Source organism: Dictyostelium discoideum (genome assembly GCF_000004695.1).
Source record: "Dictyostelium discoideum AX4 chromosome 6 chromosome, whole genome shotgun sequence".
Classification (NCBI taxonomy): domain Eukaryota; phylum Evosea; class Eumycetozoa; order Dictyosteliales; family Dictyosteliaceae; genus Dictyostelium; species Dictyostelium discoideum.
In genome coordinates this window covers 1498389-1518872 of record NC_007092.3, presented here as the reverse complement: position 1 = coordinate 1518872, position 20484 = coordinate 1498389, and the positions used below count along the sequence as shown (strand labels likewise).

Here is a 20484-nt window from a genome sequence, read left to right as displayed (position 1 = left end):
AAATAAAACTCGTATTAACACAGATGGACATATATCAATCTTGTTAATCCAATATTAAAAAAAAAAAAAAAAAAAAAAAAAAAAAAAAAAAAAAAAAAAAAAAAAAAAAAAAAAAAAAAAAAAAAGATTTGGATATACAACAGATTTTTACAAATGCATAAATCTGCAAATAATTCAATATACATGATAAGTTGGATGGATCAAATCATCAACAAATCAATCTCTTCTCCATACCTTATAAAAATCAAAAAAGAATGGGAAAACTATGCAACTCAAATTGGACATCTAAAAGATAAAGTTCAAATCCTACAACCAATATTAATAAAAAATCAAACCTCTCAAACATTAAACACAAATAATATTCCACTACCACCAACACTCAAAGAAATCTACTCGACAATACTCAACAATCACCAATGTAAATCAAAAGACTATATTGGCAAGAAATATTCAGATCTACTTCTTACTTCGCACCAACAATCAATACAACTATTATGGAAATACACATACGACCAACTATTTGTCAAAATTCAAAAATTAAAAGATCCAAAAGGCCGTGATACAATGCAAAGATTCCATGCTAGATGTCTTCCGATTAATCATCTACACAACAAAGTTTGCCCCATTTGCAACAATGAAATGAATAATGATCCCTATGGTCATTTGTTTTTCAATTGTCAGCACACAATCAACTTCATAAACCACGACAAATTAAAATATTTTATATATAAAAATTGCAATGGAAACAAAAACTGGTCACTAACAAAAAACCAAACAACAAAATTATACACACTCATTTATAAACCACAAACAAACAACAAAGCATTTAAACCAGATCCAACTATCAATATTAATTTTCATTTTGCAGAAAACGCACAATATAAAAAATACAGGTTCAACTGGAATTATATAAACACAAATCTTGATCTAGTCAGAACACATGCATATTGGAACATAATCTCATTAGTTATTCACCAAATATGGATATGGTTATGCAAATCATTATTTGACATCAATATAACTCAATCAATTGATAATTGGAACAACCAAATAAACAACACAACACTAGATTATGATATATTAAAATCAAAATGGCACAAGCTAATAAGATTGGAATATTCAAGAACGTTATCAAACTTTAACCAATACTCAATTAAAAACAACTTCACAAAAACTCAAAAAGAAACCCAATGGTCTGAAACCATCAAAAAATTTAAAAAAGAATGGAGCATAAACACAAATGAACCAATTCCAACAATTACACCACCAATTAATTATTAATTACCTAATCTAAAATAACATACCATTTTAAATTCACAAAAACTAAAAAACCTAAAATAAATAAATAAAAATAACATACTAATTGTATACTACAATAGTTTATTTATATCAAAAAAAAAAAAAAAAAAATATAAATTTTAATATATGTTCAGTTATAATGAAAGATATAATATAGTTTAAAAAATTTAATACAATTGAATAATAAAAATAAAACCGTTTAACAAACACCGCCGAAAAGACACAAGGACATTCCTTGAAGGTCTGATCACAGGTAAAAAAAAAAAAAAAAAAAAAAAAAAACAAACACCGCCGAAAAGACACAAGGACATTCCTTGAAGGTCTGATCACAGGTAAAAAAAAAAAAAAAAAGTTATAATAAAAGAGAGAACTTAAAATAATGAAAGTATTTTCTTTGCTTTGGAAATAATTAATAATTAATAATTAATATTATTATTAATTATTAATAATTAATTAATATCTAAAATAAGGTTTTTTCACAATTTATTTTAGCGAAAAAAAAAAAAAAAAAAAAAATTTTGTGCTAAATTGTCGGTTATTTCTTTTTTTTTAGTTATAAAAATAAAAATAGAAAAATAAAAAAGATATTTGTTTTTTACTGGAGCAGTGTTTATTTTATTTTATTTTATTTTTTTTTTTTAGAGATAATTCCCATGAATAAGTCTCACTTTTTCTTCGAAACTAGATATTACATGTTTTTGAGAATTATATATTAAATTAATATTTGCAATATACCCCCAACAAAGTTGTATAGGCATGAGAAATTGGACGAGATTTTATAGGTTTGTTGAATAAATCCAGAGACTTGAATCTTTGGTTTGCATTTTCGACACATGATCTATTTTTGGAAACAAAATCTCTAAATTCGGTTACAAGTTCTTCTGTTGGTTCACCTTCTATTAAATCAAGACTATTGGGAGTAACGAATTTATTTTTAGAGTATCCTCTATCTGCAAGAATGACCAATTTATTTTTTAACACCAAATCTGTTGTACCTGAAATATTTGCCAAACCTGAATCATTATTTCTACCCTTGCCAATTATTACATCAACAATTAAAAATTTGGTAATGTCAACTATTAATTGAACACCTAAAAAGTGATAACCTTGGTCTCCCCTATAAAACTCTCTTTGTCCCGGGTGGGGTCTACATATTGGAGAAGTAGTGCAATCAATTGCATAAATGGTATTCGGTTCAGGTTTCCATGTTGGAATTACAAATCTTAAAGCTTCACACATTATAGGAATTCCATCTCTTTTATATCTAGAGAGTGTTGAAATTGAACATTTAAAAGTGTTTGAGTGGACAATTAACTTTCCTCCATTCTGAAATTATATTATTTTTAATTAGTACTTTTTTTTTTAAATAGTAATAATAAAAATAATAATAATTTTAAAAAATAGAAATAGAAATGGAAAAAAAAAATTTAAATTATAATTTCTTTTTTTTTTTTTACTTACAATTAAATAATATAATAGGAAATCGATAATAGATTCGCAATATAACCTTGACTTTGTATATTTTTTCATAAAAATTGGTCTAACAATTCTTTTGACCATTGACATCTGTTGAGTATCTAACTGACAACGGTCATCAATTTTGACAACAGAGTTTTTTTTTTTTACATTGTTTTGTTTCTTTTTTTTGTCTATAATTCCAATTGGTTTTATTCCTATATAAGTATTTGTTTAGTGCTGTAGGATCAAAAATATATAAATCTCGATTTAAATTATTAATAGAATCGTCATATAAAAAATCTATTGAATTACCTATAAAATTATTTTTAAATGTACAAAAAATTCCTACACAACTGAGTATAGTTTTTATTATTTTAAATAATGTTATGATTTTTTTTTTTTTATTTATTAAATGATTTTCCATTTTAGGTTTTTTATCTATAAAAAAAAATAATATAAAAAAAAAAAAAAAAATTTATTTTTTTTTTATTATTTTTTTATTTTTTTATTTTTTTATTTTTTAATTTTTCACAATAACTAGATTTTTTAGCTGTTATACTGAAATGATTTTAGTTAATAGAATATTTAATTATTAAAGATTTTTTTAGATGTTACCACATAAAGATTTTTTAGTTGTTAGCCCAATAAGATTTTATAATAATGGAAATATTTAAATATTTGGTTGTTAATGATATTTTATTTAAAAATTAAATATGGTTCATCAATATTTTGTCAAACCTCAAACGACTAAAAAAAAATGTATTTAAAAAAAAAAAATAAATAAAAAAATGAATGATAATTATTTGCATTACCAAATTCCAAATATAAGATATGAAGTTGGCAAACTTACATTTTACAAAATCGCAAAATTCATTAAACTACAATAAAAAGCAGAGAATTATGAATCATTGTCAGTTGATGATTCGGACCCAATATACATCAACACTACTGATACTGTCACACTTTCATTTGCAACTAACACCAGATATATTAATTCTCAGAAAGGAATGGTTGGATTTGTTGACGCAACCCCAAGCACAGTGGATGGTTTACTTGAACCATTTCTAGAGTGCTCATTTCTTAAAGAAAACTATGATCTAATCAAAGACAATGATGACGTTCTTTTCTATTCATATTGTATTCGCCAAAAAGCTGAAAATAAAAATGGTGGGAAACGTGTAACTTACAAGAAGGCCAACGATTTCATTGTGGAGCATTTTGCAAATAATATCACATCATTAAATTTCCTATTCAGTCCAGAACTCAGAAATTATCTTACAAGGGTTACAGATGACTCAGAAAAAGATCAACATTACAAATGTTATGAAGAATTTCACAAAATGGTTGTTTATGTCCACAAGTTAAACAATGACTGCCCTAAAAAGTTCAGATCCCATCTAGTCAATCTATTCACCAGAAACAAATTCAGTGGCAAAAGTCAAGTATTGATGAACAAGTACAATAATATAGTTATGTATATTAATCAACATGGACTCAAAACCACTGCATCTATACCAAACCCAACTCCATCTGAAAATGGTAACACGCCAAAATTAACTCCATCGCAAACTGTTGATGAAGAGACTGATGAGGAAACCGAAGATGAAGATAGAATTCAAGAAGAAAATTATGGTAGCAAAACATCAAATTGTAAGCAATCAAGTCAAAGCTCTCATTCCACAACTAAAAAGAGTGTTCTATCCAATTTCAAAATTGGTTATCAAGCTCCAGAGCCAAATCGAGTTTACTAGAGTGCTTGCAACTTCTGGTAGCCAACTAACATAAAACCAAATCCAAAACGAAATTAGAACCAGCAACTTGGTAGATAAACAACACCATACCAGTGTTAAGACAAAGGTCCATGAAACACTGCAAAATACATTCTTGGTAAAGAATGAGCTCCTCAAGGTTACGAAAAAGAGCAATGATCTTAAACAAAAACATTTGGAAATTTTCCAAAAGCAAGGTGATCATAACCAACAAGTGATTGATATCTTAAAATCACTATGTGATTCTGTCAAACAATTAGTCCAAGAAGTTGAAACCATTGACGATAATCTCCCCAGGAAAAGATCAAGACAATCCGATCAGGAATTGGAATAATTTTATTTTCACCAAAAAAAAAAATTAACACTAAAAAAAAAAAAAAAATTAACACTAAAATAAAAAATACGATTTGATCATTTTTTTAAACTTATTTTTTTTATTTTTTTATTTTTTTATTTTTTTTTTTATCAAAAAAAAGTTGGGCCTTTTTTTTCATTTTTTTTTTTTTTTTTATAATTAATTTTATGTTTTTTTTTTATTAAGGTTTTTTCACTAAAAAAAAAAAAAAATCTGATATTTTTTTGAAAATCAAAAAAAAAATTAAAAAAAAAAAAAAAATAAAATACAAAAAACAAAAATTTTTTTTTTTTCTTAATCTTTTTAAATTTTAAATCAACTAATTCCACAAGATTTTAAAATTTATATGGTGATAAATAAGTCAAAAGAAATCCATTCACATTATTACATTGTAAATAAAAGGTAAATATTCAAACCCATTTATTATAAATAATTTTAATTCCATGTAATTAATTGTCTGATTTATTTTTTATTTTTATTTTTTTATTTTTTTTTATAAAGTTATTTTTAAAATGTTTACAGATTATGAAGAAAGAATTGTAATTCATGAACCTAAAGAAAAATCTATTACAGTTGAAAATAAATATAATTTAAGAAATGCAAAAACTTTAATAGAGAAATTAAATAAATTATGTAAACAATCATTGTGTTCAAAAACTAAATTTTTATTTCAAGATTATTTAATAGAAATTGAAAATGGTGAAAAAAGTCATTATATGCAATGTAGAGAATTATTTCAATCATTGAACCCACCAGAAAGATTACTTGATTTATCATTTAAATCTGATTTTATTAAATCACCATCAGTTGAAAGTAAATTATTTTCAAAAATTAAATCACAAAATGAGAGTATTATAAATTTAATTGATAGTATTTATAGTGAAAAAGTAAAAGAATCATTTTTACAATTAATAGATGATTGTAAAGTTTATATTGAAGAATTAGTAAATAATGTTTTAGAATGCATAAAGGGTGGTAAAGAAATTGATCAAGATATTTTTAAACCAACTGGTACAATTATTATTGAATCAAATGGATGGGAACAAGATATATCATTAAATGATGCATATAAAATATCTTGTTATGATCCAGATGAATATTGTTTTTTAGCTTTTTTCCCTTCAATTTTAATTCACAATGGTGAAATTTCATTGCCAGTTGAAAATGATATTTTTCTTTTAGATCATATGTTTGAATTTGTTGATCATAAAATAGTTGAACAATTTGTTAAAATAGATATCGATGATTTTATGGTAGATTGGCTAAATCATTTACAAAAGTATCATGATTCATCCATTAGTTTAATGAAATCAATAAAAGAAAAGAAATTTGATAATAATGATACCGTTGTTGGAGTTCCATTTTCACCTGGTCAAATTGAGAATGTTTATTCAAAATTAATAAGATTAAAAAGTTTATTTATAAGCAATGGTGATAATAAAATAACTCATTTAGACGTTTTTCAATATTTAGAACCATATGTAACAATCAAATATAAACCATTTCTATTGGATGAATCAATGTCAATATATGAAAAATATTTAAATTACTCTAAAACAATATTTTTTGATCTTTCATTGTTTCATCAATTAGAAGTTGGAGGTGCACAAACAACTGATAAGTTTTTAAAAGTTTTATATAGTGGTGAATATGGTCCAAAACAAGCATTTGAAGAATATTATAAAATTAAAGCTCAAAATATTAAATTTGCAAAATCAATTAAAGATATAAATATTCTTCACAATTAGGTTGTAGAAAAATTATTTTTCTAAAATATAATTTCAAACAACAACAATGAAAATTAATTTTTTTTTTTTAAATTTTAAATATAAAGTTTAATTAAATTTTTTTTTCTATTATAATAACAATAATAAAATATAAAAAATATATTAAAAAAAACATAAATCCTATTTTCTTTCTTTCTTTTTCTATTTTTTTTTTTTTTTTTTTTTTTTTTTTTTTTTTTTTTAGTTAATCCTTAAAAACTAAAATTGATTTATTATCATTTTATATTATTCTAAAAATAAATGAATCTAATAATAATAATAATAATTTAAAAAAAAAAAAAAAAAAAAAAAAAAGTAATTTCTTTTTTAATTTGATTTTTAATTTATTAATTTATTTTGAGAGTTCGCATTTAATTGAACAGTCATATATAATGAATTTGGAGTTATTATTTAATTTGGTACCGTTATTGTATACTCTCTCCACAGCGGCTTTATAAATATATTGGGTTGGAATAAAAAAACCACACTCTATAAAATTAATATTTTTTCACATGAAAATTTATATAATTTTCAATTTAATTGTATAATTAAAAAAACCAAAAAAATATATTTTTTGTTGTTGAAAAAATACAATTTACTGTGTTTATTATTATTAATTTTAAAATACAAAATTTATTATTAATTTTCATATTTAAATTTATAATAGCCCACCACAATTTATTAAAAACCACTATAAAATTAAATAAATTTTCATGCCACTTTATGTAAATTATATTCAGCTGAGTTTGAAATAATATTATATTTTTTACCCCACCATACCCCACTTCACACCACCACACCACCAATAACTATATAAATTTTCATACCCAAAAAAAAAAGTGGTTGAAATAAAATTTATTTTTTTTTTCATATAATGGTATATATTTTCTCTTTCAAAAAAAAATAAAAAAAAATTTATTTTCATTACTATATTTATTCCATTTCCATAAATCTTTTTATTTTTTATTTTTTTATTATTTAATAATTTTCATTTTATTTAATCATTTTTATGGACTTTAGATTATTTAAGATAGAACATTAATGACACATGTTTGGAAAGTTATTGAAACTTCAAATGAATTGCAATCAAATGAATGTAGATTATTAATAAAAAAAAAAAATAAAAAAAAAAAAAAAAAAAAATAAAAAAAAAAAAACAAATTAATAAATAAATAAATAAATAAATAAATAAATAAATAAAAAAATAAATAAAAAAATTAAAAAAAATGATTACAATTGAAATTGATGAAAGATGTTGTAGGGAATTTTCAATAAAATTTCACTACAGTAGCGTAGTGAATTTTATTATTTAATTTCACTACAGTAGCGTAGTGAAAAAAAAAAATCACTGACCCTAAATTTTTTTTTTTTTCAAAAAACAAATAAAGTTTATTAAATTATTATCTTTTATTTGATTATAAGTTCTATTAAAGTTTTTTAATTTTTTTTTTTTAATTTAATTTTTTTTTTTTTTTATTTTATTTTTTTTTTTTTTTTTTGCGCCAAAATTTTTTTTTTTTTTCCCCAACAAAACTTTTTTTTTTTTTTTTTTTTTTTTTATTTTCATTTTCCCAAAATGAAACAAGATAAAATAAATGAAATTATAAATTATTTAAAATTTATTGAAGATAATAATTTTGAAAATACTAAACATAAAAATTATAAATTTTTACATGATGAGTAAATATTTTTCCTTACCATAACACAATCATTTTTTAAATTCTGACCAATAAAAAACAGAAACAGAAAAGAAAAATTATTTAGAATTGAAAAAAAAGTCATGAATTGTGGCGGAGATAGAAATATATCAAAAGAAGTGTGTTTAGAAGTAATTAATGATTATAGAATGGTATCACTCTGGGAAGAAATGCATAAAGGTCATATAGGAAGAGATGCAACCTATGGGAACTACAAGACTAAATATTATAATATGGGATTGTATTCTTTTGTATCTGATGCAGTAGATACGTGTGACATTTGCCAACGAAATAGAATAAAAGGTTTGGTATCAATCATTTTTTATATGATGTTTTGTAACTTTTATATTAAAACTCTGTGAAAGTATGGCACTGCGATAATGGACGTGAATTTAAAAACAAAGTCCAAAAAGAATTCCTAAAACTTTTTCCAGGCTCCAAGTCAGCACATGGAGCTCCTCGTACACCAACAACTCAAGGTATGGTAGAAAGATTGAATCGAACTATCAAGGAGAGGATCTCAAAATTAAAACAACAAGAGTATGATATTTTGAACAATATAAATTATCGATATGTTTATTAATTAATCATTTATAAATAAATTTTAGTTTTCTTGATGGTACTTCTAGGTCTCTTTCTGAACTATTAAAACAAGCTTTGTATGATTACAATAATACAAAAACAAGAACAATTAAAATGACACCATCTCAAGCTGTTGGTATTGTACCTTTGTTTATTAATGTGCAATCAGAACAAGACTCTCAATCAATTGGTGTTTCAGATGTTTCAAAAGAAGAAATAACAGCTATTATTCTTGAAAATCTCACAAGTTACCAAAATCAATGGAATTCAAAACCACCAAAGGGATTGAAAGTTGGTGATACTGTACTCTTTCTAGAAATTAAAAAAAATAATGTAAGTAATTAAAACATAAAGATTAATAATATATGAAACAGTAATAATTAACAAATTTTATATTTAATTCTAATAGAAAATATTGATTTTGTGTAAAATTCATAAGGTAATACAGGAAGACACTAAACAACTTTATAAACTTGAATTTTTGGAAGATGGAATCAATAGCCTTCAAAAAAAAGGTTTATACTCTGGTTTTGTAGGAGGTAACAAGTTGGTTCTTTATAAACAATCAACAGTTGATATTTTTAGAACATCGCCAAACATACAAAAAGATATTGATTCTTTTACTTCTGGTCTTTATTTAAATAATGATGGGAAAGTTATTGAATTTCTGGTTCAGTTTATTAAAAATCTTGGTAAGGATTTATCCAATTTCAACTTGCATCAATTGGTAACACAAAATGATCCATTTAGGGTTTTGGAAGATGCTCTTAACAATCCATCAAATATTCCACCTATCATTAACGATAATCCATTTCAACACAAACTCAATAATGAAATGGAACAAGAAGAAATACTCCCATTTTTAAATAATAATCCAACAGCGCCAAATTTAATGAATTGTTTGAGAAAGGATATGAATTTAAAAGAAATAGTACCACCAATACCTCAAGTGCAAATAATACCATCATATACTATACCACAATCTGGTAGTGGTATAGTAACAACTGTTAAACGTCTCAGAGGCCGTCCTCATAAGATACCAATTGTTAATAAACCTCCTTTAAAATCACATTCTAAACCATCCAAATCACCTCTCAAATCAACATCCAAATCACCTCTCAAATCAACATCCATTTCACCTTCCAATTCACCATTTAAATCACCATTTAAATCACCTTCCAAATCACCATTTAAATTACCTTCCAAATCACCATCCATTTCACCTTCCAATTCACCATTTAAATCACCTTCCAATTCACCATTTAAATCACCATTTAAATCACCTTCCAAATCACCATCAATAGGAAAAATCGTTAATGTGATACCTTCAAAAAAAGTTGCAAAAACAAAGTCAACAAGGACACAAAAATTAGAACTTGATTTGGTTGCAATTAATAGAAGGGGGTATGGGGAAATTAGAAAATAAAAACAAGTGGCCAAATCAAAAAAACAAAAAAAACACAAATCAACACAAAAAATTAAAAAAAAAAAAAAAAATTAAAAATTAAAAAAAAAAAAAATTGAAAAAAATAAAAAAAAATTACATTTGTTAAAAAAAATAAAAAAAAATAAAAAAAAATAAAACTTAAAAAAAATTGAAAAAACAAAATAAAAAAAAAAAATTGAAAAAACAAAATAAAAAAAAATTTCAAAAAAAAAGAATGATCGAAGAATTAATAGATTCGATAAAACTCTTAAGAAATTTAGCCATTGAATATGGCAATGAAGAATAGTTAGATTCAGAGGAAAATTTGACTAAATTCCTCGAAAAAGCAGCCAAAGTACTATATGTAAATAGTGGTGATGCTTTAATCGTTAAAAATTCAAATATGATGTTAGAAGCATTAGAATTAAAATCAAAACAATTTCACCAACATTGTGTAAAAACTGTAATAGAAAACGAATTATATTTGGACTTTTTTGTATACAAAGGAAAATGCAAAAACATCAAATGCACCAGAGGTAACAAAGCTAGAAAAAATTCAATTGTGTGCAGTGTTTACAGTGATATGGTAAATCAAGCAATTGAACAACTCAGGGAGTTAATAAAAATAAATTAATAAAAATAAATTAAAAAAAAAAAAATTGAAAAAAAAAAAAAATTAACAATAATAATAAATAAAATAATAATTAAAACAAAAAATAAAATTACAATTTAATAAACAAATAAAAATTGAAAAAAATTTAAAAAAAAAAAATTGAAAAAAAAAAAAAAAAAAAAAAAAAAAAAATTTACCATTATTTTTAATAAAAATAAATAAAATAATAATTAAAACAAAAAATAAAATTTCAATTTAATAAACTTTATTTGTTTTTTGAAAAAAAAAAAAATTTAAGGTCAGTGATTTTTTTTTTTCACTACGCTACTGTAGTGAAATTAAATAATAAAATTCACTACGCTACTGTAGTGAAATTTTATGGAAAATTCCCTACAACAAAAGAAGCTAGTTTGAGAAGTTATTTACAATATTTATTTTTTTAATTTATTTTTTTTTTTTTTTTTTTTTTTTAATGAATTTATTTATTAATTTAATATTTTTTTATTTTAAAAAATAGTATTACTGGTACCAGTAATGTTTTTAATTCTATTTTATTAATATTTAAAAAAATAAATTATAAAACTTGAAAAAATATAATAAAATTCCCACCCTTATACCATATAAAAAAAAAAATATATAAACTTTCAACAAGCTCAATGAAATTATAAATGAAGGAGTTTTAGAAAAATTATTTAATAATACAGATTTCTCAATAATAACACCTCAAGAAGAAACTATATTTTTTAAATCATTAAAATTAAAAAAACCAAAACTTTATATTTTAAACATTTTAAATAGTAGTATCTTTAATTCATCAATTTTAAAGTCGACATTTAATTTTTCAAATCTATCAAAAATAAATTTAGTAAATTGTATTTCATTTGTTGATCTTTCAAATATATTCAGTTTAATGGAATTCCCAGTTTTAACTCATTTAAGTTTTCAAGATTGTTCAAAATTATCAACTATAAAAATTAAAGCAAATCATTTAGTTGAATTAAATATTACAAATTGTTCAAAATTAAATTGTTTTTTGGTTGAAAGTTCACATTTACAAAGATTGACTTTAAAAGATACTTTAACAATTCAAAACTATAATAATATTATTGATTTCATAAACTCAAACTTTAAAAATAGTTTAAAATATTTAGATATTGGTTTTTCGAATGTAAAGAATTATGATTTTAATCAACAAAAAGATTTAATTTTAATTTTACCAAAATTAGAAACATTAAAAGCAACAAATTTACTTGGTATTGAAAATTTTGCTTTGTTTATAACACATTGCAAAGTTATGGAAATTAATTTTTCAAGTTTAAAACTATTGACTGGCCAAATGGTTAAATTACAAAATATTACTCCTGAACCACCAATATCAAATGATATTTTATAAAAATTAAAAAAAATTCAAATTTCATTATTTGGTCTTGAGGATGTTCAAGTAGGTAAACCATTTTTTGAAGATTATTTTAAAAAATTATCAACCCCAGAATCGGTGTTTAATGTCATAGAAAATAATGAAAATGGTTCAGTCTGAAATCAAAAATCAAAATTTTCAATTCATTCAAAATATTGTTCACAATTTGTAATTTTTATTTTGGATTTATATAACACAGAGTGGGATGAATATGATTGTTTTTCCAAATTAAATTCACAAATTTCAAACTTTAATTCTAAAAATTCAAAAGAAGGGCTCCAACATATTACATTTATTTTAATTATTTCAAAAACAATTTTATCGCAATATGATGAAAAAGCAATAAGAAAATTAAATGATATCAAAAAAAATTTTAATTTTCATTATCAAGTAGATTTATTTTTTGCAATTAAAGAAAACTTTGAATTGTTTTATGACGAATTATTTGATATTTTTCAAACAATTTTAGATAAAGTTAATATTAAAACTGCAATAGAAAAAAAATAATAGACTGATCAATCCATTATCCATATTAATTTTTAGAAATTAAAAAAAAAAAATAAAAAAAAATAAAAAAAAAATAAAAAAAAACTTATAAAAGATTTAAAATAACAAAAAATAATAAAAACAGATTAAGATTTTTAAAAAAAAAAAAAAAAAAAAAAAAAAAAAAAAAAAAAAAAAAAATTTAAAATAACCCAACCAGGGTATAAAAAAAAAAAAAAAAAAATTATAAATGATTAAATTACTTATCAATTAAATTAGTTTTTTATTTATAATAGGGCTAATCCCATCCAAATATTAAAAAAAGAATTTAAAATAAAGATCAATATTGTTTAATATATGATTGGTCAATTCAATCATTTTATGGGGAACTTTGAAGTATTCAGTACAAAATGCATCCAAAAACACTTCAACAACATATGAAGAAATTTTAAAATCTATCAATGACAACCAAAATTCTATTATGATTTTTAAGAAAGCTGTTTGATAGGTTACTAATACTAAAAAGTATTAAATTTTTTTTTTTTTTTATAATTGAATTATTATTTAAAATTGATCTTTATTTTTTTTTTTTATTAGAAAAAATTTATTGGATATAATTTTTTTTTTTTTTTAAGAAAAAATTAATTGGATATTTTTTTTTTTTCATTTTTTTTTTTTTTTTACAGATAAAAATTTAAAATCTGGTTAGTGAAAAACAAAATCTCAAAAGGAAAAAAAAAAATAAAAAAAAATTTATGCATTTTTTTAATTACTGTTATACTTTTCATTGGAGTCCCAAAGAAACCCATTAAAAAATATTTCACCCAATAATAAATTTTTTTTTTTTTTTTTTTTTGGTTTGTTAAAGATTTAGATGGGGCACAAAATTACAAAACTTAATTTTTTAAAAAAAAAAAAAATTTGAAAGATTTTGTGAAGAATTTTTTTTTTTTTTCTTTTTATTAAACAATTTTTTTTTTTTTTTATTCACAATATTTTTTCTTTTCTTCATCAACATCATATAAAATAAAATGTCAAACAAATTTTCATTGCTTGTTATTGGTGAAACTGGATGTGGAAAATCTACATTAATTAATACAATAACCAATTATTTTTTAAATGGAGAAATTCCAGATAAAATTAAAGTTTCAATTGGCACCAAATTTATAAATTCAAATCAAAACGTAAAGTCAAGTGAAAATGATTCAAAAGATAGAACAAAAAGTCAAACTGATCTTTGTAATGAATATTCATTTAAAAAAGACTCCAAAGAATTTGTATTTATTGATACTCCAGGTTTATCAGATACACGTGGTATTAAACAAGATGATATCAATATTGGAAAAATTATTGATGCTGCAGAAAGTTGCCCAAGTTTGTCCGCTCTATTAATTGTAGTAAATGGTACAGTTCCAAGAATGACAATTAACCTTCAAAATGTTATTACAAGACTCCGTGGTTCAATTCCTGATTCTCTTTTAAATAATGTTTTCATTGTGTTTACCAACTGTCTTAGCCATACAAGAAACTTTGATATTAATTCAATTGAAATAAATGTTAATCCAGAATATGTATTTCATATGAATAATACTGCATTCAGTACTGATCCAAAACTATGGGACCCAACTTCAGTTGAATCATTAAAACTTGAATTCAAACTTTCTTTCCAAACTTTAGATAGAATCCTTGAATGTGTAACAAAGATGTCATCAGTTTCAACCAAAGATTTTGGAGAAATGAAAGCCCATAGACACAACATTAAATCAATTCTTCATAAAGCAAAAACAGATATTGGAAATCTTCAAAAGCTTCAAGATTCTTTATCTCAGTATCAACATCAATTGGAAAAGGCAAATAATGATAAAGAATCATTTAAAAATTATACAACAAAAAATACAATTGAAAAGTATGAATTAAAAGATGCACCATATCATAGTACCCTATGTAGTACTTGTGACCATGTTTGTCATAATAAATGTAAGTAATTTTATAATTTAATTTATTTTTTAAATAATTATTAATAAATTTTATCATTTAAAAGGTGGCTTAGAAGAGCTATCAACAAAAGGGGATAATGCATTCATAGGTTGTGTAGCAATGAGTGGAACCAATAATTGCAAAATTTGTCCTTCAAAGTGCCTTTACAATGTTCATTATCATGGAAGAAAAACAATGGTTAAAGTTAATAAGACAGTTGAGCAAGAACTCACAGATATGAAGGAAAAGTTTTTAAAAAGCTCTGAACTCTCTTCCGAATTTTCAGGAAAAATTCTCAATCTTGATTCAGCAAAGAAATTAGCCAGTGCCACTTTGAATAAAATGACCGATGATATTGTAAAATCTTGTAAAGAATTGAAAAAAATTTGTAGTGGTTTTAATTTAGTTGATGAACTTCAAATTACTTTAAATCAAATGGAAATGGAAGCTAAAAACTCAACTTCATTCGATGCCAGAAAATCGGCCGATGAAATGATTAGAACCATTAGAGAGATCTGTGATAAATTAAATAAAGAAGAGTCATTAAAAACAAAAAAGAAAAACATCACCATTGATGAATCAAAAATTAAAAATGATAATTCTAAAAAACAATACGTCGATTCAGCTCAACAAAAACAAGATTCAAATCCAACTAAAGACTCAAACCAACAACAAGCCAATTTAAATGGTGGTAGTTTAAAAACACTAAAGTGTCCATCTTGTAAAAATAATTTTGATTTTAACAAAGACAAATATGAAGAACTAAAGAAACTTGGTCAACTAATAAAATGTAAATCATGTCATACTTCAAAGAATTCAAATTCAAATGTAACTGATAAATTAGCTAAACAAAATGATCCAAAGAGCAGTGATAAAAAACTAAACTGTCCAACATGTAAAAATGATTTCCATATCAATAAAGATAAATTTAGAGATTTAGCAAAAAATGGTCAAACAATAATATGCAAATCATGTAAATCCAACAAACAAAATGATCCAGACAGCAGTGACAAAAAACTAAACTGTCCAACATGTAAAAAAGATTTCCATATGAATAAAGATAAATTTAAAGATTTAGCAAAAAATGGTCAAACAATAATATGTAAATCATGTAAATCCAATAAACAAGTCGATTCAAATTCAAATGTAACTGATAAATTAGCTAAACAAAATGATCCAAAAAGCAGTGATAAAAAACTAAACTGTCCAACATGTAAAAATGATTTCCAAATCAACAAAGATAAATTTAAAGATTTAGCTAAAAATGGTCAAACAATAATATGTAAATCATGTAAATCCAACAAACAAAATGATCAAAAAAGCAATGATAAAAAACTAAACTGTCCAAAATGTAAAAAAGATTTTCAAATCGACAAAGATAAATTTAAACAGTTAGCTAGTAATGGCCAAACAATAATATGTAAATCATGTATTAGTTCTAAGAAATAAATTGTTCTTGTTGAATTTTAATTTTTTTGTTTTTAACATTAAAAAAAAAATAAACATAAAAAATAAAAATAAATAATAAATAATAAATAGTTCATACATCAAATCTCCAAAAAATATTATCTTCAAAATAATTCATCCATGGTGTTCCTTTTTTTAAAAAAGAAAATATTATTTTATATTCATTTACATTTTTATTTTTTTTTATTTTTTATTTATTTTTTTTTTATTATTTATTTGTTTTAAAAAACTTTGGTTTACAAGTTATGTGATTGATTACAATGTAAATCATTGTTTCTTTTGATTAACGGTCAATCAAAAGAAATTAATTTTAAAATTAATGTATTTATTTTTTATTATTATATATGTTTAGAATTTTAAAAAAATAATAGATAAATATTAACAATAATTAAATACAACACCCAAAAACAAACCAAATAAAAAAAAGTTTAATAATTAAAATTGAGGAAAAAAAAATGATAATCTAAAGAATTAGAACCATATTTTTATTTGATCATTTTTAGGTGATATCGATCCCACAGAAAATCACCATTATATTTAATCAAATAAAACTTTAAAAAAAAAAAAAAAACTATCAAATACCAATGATACAGATATTAGGAAAATTCAATTTCTAAAATAATTAACAAAATAAAATATCAATAAAAAAAAATAAAAAAAAAAAAATGTTATTTTGTTAAAATTATCAGAAAGTTGGTTGTTGAAAAAAAGGTATTATAATTGAATTGTTTTCTTGAGGGCATGAGTAGGTGGGTTACTTCGATTAAATTCACTTTGTAAGCATTAGTTCGATTCTAATTTATGGATACTTCCTTAATAGTCTAGTGGTTAAGACGACAAATCAAAATATCATTACCGACCTCTGCAATCCCTTTTTTATGCTCCACCCAAAAAAAAAAAAAAAAAAAAAAAAAAAAAAAAAAAAAAAAAAAAAAAATAGATTTGTGAATTTTTGGAAAGGTATAAACCCAATATTCAATTTTTGTTTAATAAAAAAATTAATTGAAAAATTTATTATAAATGTTTTTGAATTTTTTATAATAAATTTAATTTAATTTTTTTTTTTTTTTTAAATAATATTTTAGATTGTTGGTTGAAAAAAAGATAGGGTTCAATGATTGTTTGTTGGAAATTAATATTAATTATCTTTAATTTGAAAAAATCCAATTTATACACTTTATTAAATCATCATTATTATTTTGAGACATTAAAATGGTTTCATTAATTGAAGATTTATCAAAATAAGTTTTTAAAATTTCATCTATTTCAATTGTTTGTTGTTTTAAATCCTGTTTATTTGCAACTAATAAAAATGGAACATTTTTTAAACTAATTTGATTTTTTAAATATTGATATTCTTTCTTTGATTCTTCCAATGAATTAATATCACTCGAATCAAATACAAATATTATTGAATCAATTTCACTAGTTAAATAGTGTCTATAACATATCCTATTAGTTTCTTTACCACCAATATCCCAAATATCAAATTTAACTTGCTCAATTACAATACTTTCAACATTAAATCCATTTGTTGGTATTGGTATTGGCAATGATGATAATGTTGTTGTTGTTATATTTTCTGAATAAAATTTGTAAATATTATACAATAAAGTAGTTTTACCAACATTCTCCACTCCTAAAATCATAACTTTTTTAATTGTCAAAAAACCAAATAAATTTTTGATAAAAGATATAATAAAATCCATTATGTAAAAAATAATATAAAATAAAAAAAAAAAACTAAAAAAACTAAAAAAAAAAAAAAAAATAATAAAAAAAAATAATAAAAAACTAAAAAAAATAATAAAAAAAACAAAAAAAAATAATAAAAAACTCCAGTTAAAAATAGAATGAGATCATTGATTTAATTAAATATTAGTTTCTTTTATTTTTGGTTATTTTTTTTTTTTTTTTTTTTTTTTTTTTTTTGTTTTAAAAAGCAACAAAATTATCCAAAAGTAAATTTTTTCTTGTATCTTGATTTTTAAAACGACCTAATAATATTGATTTACCTCTATCAGCACCACTTAGGAAAGTATGATGTAGTAACATTTCAGGTGTTGGTCTTTTGAAAGGGTCAGGATTTAAACAAAGATAAAGGAAATCTACAAATTCTTTTGTATACTTTTTAGGATTTGGTAATTTATATTGATGGATTGCTGTATAGAATAATGCTTTCAAAGAGGAATCTTTACCATAGGGAACGGTACCTTCAGCCATTTCAATGATTAAACAACCCAAACTATAGATATCAGATTGGGTGTCATAGGGTTCTCTTCTAATTACCTCTGGAGCGATTCTACCCATGGTACCACACATACGAGTTCTACCACGACCTAAACTACAAGTTGTAGCGAGACCGAAATCGGCAATCTTTACTTTACCCTTTCTAGTTAACAAAATATTTCTACTCTTTAAATCTCTATGAATGATACCCTTTGAACGTAAATAAACCAAACCTTCCAATAACTCTGTGATGATATAAGCGATTAAAGTCTCTTCAAACAATTGTAAATTATTTGGATTACCAGGAGTACAAGTTGCTTGAAGTAAATCTCTAACTGTACCACCATCACAATACTCTAAAATGATCCAAACATGACCTTTACATAGATAGGATTCAATGTAGGTAACAATATTTGAATGATTACAAGCACTATGAATATAGAGTTCAGGTATGATTGGACTATCTTTTTTAGTACGTTCCATTAAAACTTTAATTGCAACAGGACTTGAATCTGATTTTCTAATTGCATAAAATACATTTCCAAATGCACCTGTACCCAATTTAATTTTATCCCTAAATAATGGTAATGGTGTACCACTTGAAAATATAGTTTCATCACATCTTGATAATAATGGTGGATTAACTGTTGTTCTAATAATTGAATTTGGTATATATTTTGAAATTGGTTTATTATCTAAATTATTATTATTATTTAATATTATATTATTTTGTGATAATGTTGATACAGAATTTATTTGATTTTGTTGTTGCTGATTAATTAAATCATTTATATTAATCAATGAAACTGTTGCTCTTCTAGTTGGTGCTTTACTTGGTAAAGTTAAAGTCCAACCATTTGTTTTAGTTGGTGATATATTATTGGTTGTTGTAGTAGTTATAGTTGAACCACCATTATTATTATTATTATTATTAGTAAAAATACCACTACTAGATAAATTAAATAAAGTTGAATTTGAGAGGAATTGTCTTTGTGTATTAAATTTTGATTGTGAATTTGATGTAAAAGGTGTAATAACAAAAGATGATGATGGTGATGGAGTTTCACCACCACTATTACCATTTTTATTATTATTTATATTATTATTATTTATATTATTATTATTTATATTATTATTATTATTATTATTATTATTTAATTGATTAGTACGATGAATTGAAGGTAGTAAAGGTGGTTTAATTTCTTCAGGTTCTTCTTTTTCATCTTGATTATTACTATCATTCAATTGTCTTTGTTTTAATTTATTTTTTTTATTTGATCTATAATAGTTTGGTGGTATTGGTTGATTTGGAATTGTATCTTTTGTTAGGAAATAAATTGAATTCCAAGCAATTTCAAAATTTCTCATAATTTCTTCTTCACCTAAACCACTCATACGAACGTATGCTTGTAATTTTGGTGGCATACTTTTCAAAGTTTTTTGTTGAGATAATAATGATTCAGCATCATCTCTTTTTGAAACGAATGATTCAACTTTGGTCATTTGATCCATGAGTTCATTGTAAATTGGTGATTTTACAATTTCACTTGATCTACATAAAACAGAGACACTATTGATTGCTTTATATTGAAGTGCTTGCTTTGAATTTAAACATAATGAAACCACACCTTCCAATGATGGTGTAACACCTTTTAACACTGATTTTGAAAATGTTGTTAAATATTCATCGACTGAATTTAAATCTTCTTCTTCTTTCTCAATGGTTTCCTCTTCATCATTTAATTTGGTTGATAATTGAACATCCAATGCTCTACCCCAATTCTCTAATGATTTAGATTTAAATTGATCATTAAATATTTCATTATTATTATAATATTCAATATCATGCCATGGTTGTTGTTGTTGTTGAAGTTGTAGTTGCTGTAAGAATGTATCTGATAATGATTCCAATAAAGTTTCATAATAAATTTTACAAGAATTTG

The 20484-nt window shown here is 22.9% G+C and overlaps 9 protein-coding genes across 9 annotated transcripts in view; 6 read left to right on the top strand and 3 right to left on the bottom strand.

Annotated features, from left to right (window-relative positions):
* Positions 1-153: 153 nt before the first annotated feature.
* Positions 154-1960, top strand: DDB_G0292370 (hypothetical protein; the record flags this gene model as incomplete). The annotated part of the gene is made up of 2 exons (XM_629719.1): positions 154-665; positions 1942-1960. 2 exons carry the CDS (start codon positions 154-156, stop codon positions 1958-1960), a joined length of 531 nt encoding a protein of 176 aa, XP_629721.1.
* A 56-nt stretch (positions 1961-2016) lies between these two features.
* DDB_G0292368 (hypothetical protein) lies at positions 2017-2865 on the bottom strand (the record flags this gene model as incomplete). Its single annotated transcript, XM_629718.1, has 2 exons — positions 2017-2625; positions 2761-2865. 2 exons carry the CDS (start codon positions 2863-2865, stop codon positions 2017-2019), a joined length of 714 nt encoding a protein of 237 aa, XP_629720.1.
* A 605-nt stretch (positions 2866-3470) lies between these two features.
* Positions 3471-4508, top strand: DDB_G0292366 (hypothetical protein; the record flags this gene model as incomplete). Its single annotated transcript, XM_629717.1, has 2 exons — positions 3471-3516; positions 3649-4508. 2 exons carry the CDS (start codon positions 3471-3473, stop codon positions 4506-4508), a joined length of 906 nt encoding a protein of 301 aa, XP_629719.1.
* Positions 4509-5393: 885 nt separating this feature from the next.
* Positions 5394-6629, top strand: DDB_G0292336 (hypothetical protein; the record flags this gene model as incomplete). Its single annotated transcript, XM_629716.1, has 1 exon — positions 5394-6629. The coding sequence occupies one exon, from the start codon at positions 5394-5396 to the stop codon at positions 6627-6629; it is 1236 nt and encodes a 411-aa protein (XP_629718.1).
* Positions 6630-8427: 1798 nt separating this feature from the next.
* On the top strand, positions 8428-10659 carry DDB_G0292352 (hypothetical protein; the record flags this gene model as incomplete). Its single annotated transcript, XM_629715.1, has 5 exons — positions 8428-8647; positions 8710-8884; positions 8953-9259; positions 9336-10330; positions 10587-10659. 5 exons carry the CDS (start codon positions 8428-8430, stop codon positions 10657-10659), a joined length of 1770 nt encoding a protein of 589 aa, XP_629717.1.
* Positions 10660-10758: 99 nt separating this feature from the next.
* On the top strand, positions 10759-12358 carry DDB_G0292364 (hypothetical protein; the record flags this gene model as incomplete). Its single annotated transcript, XM_629714.1, has 4 exons — positions 10759-10967; positions 11264-11382; positions 11483-11501; positions 11764-12358. The coding sequence occupies 4 exons, from the start codon at positions 10759-10761 to the stop codon at positions 12356-12358; spliced, it is 942 nt and encodes a 313-aa protein (XP_629716.1).
* Positions 12359-13899: 1541 nt separating this feature from the next.
* Positions 13900-16294, top strand: DDB_G0292334 (hypothetical protein; the record flags this gene model as incomplete). The annotated part of the gene is made up of 2 exons (XM_629713.1): positions 13900-14845; positions 14910-16294. 2 exons carry the CDS (start codon positions 13900-13902, stop codon positions 16292-16294), a joined length of 2331 nt encoding a protein of 776 aa, XP_629715.1.
* A 1166-nt stretch (positions 16295-17460) lies between these two features.
* Positions 17461-18021, bottom strand: DDB_G0292332 (ADP-ribosylation factor-like protein; the record flags this gene model as incomplete). The annotated part of the gene is made up of 1 exon (XM_001134494.1): positions 17461-18021. The coding sequence occupies one exon, from the start codon at positions 18019-18021 to the stop codon at positions 17461-17463; it is 561 nt and encodes a 186-aa protein (XP_001134494.1).
* A 226-nt stretch (positions 18022-18247) lies between these two features.
* DDB_G0292350 (protein kinase, STE group) overlaps positions 18248-20484 on the bottom strand; it is a gene marked incomplete at both ends in the record, with an annotated part of 3675 nt that continues 1438 nt past the window's right edge. Inside the window, one exon of the mRNA XM_629711.1 lies at positions 18248-20484. This exon is cut by the window's right edge and continues 1438 nt beyond it. Within this exon, the coding sequence (XP_629713.1) occupies positions 18248-20484 (2237 nt within the window).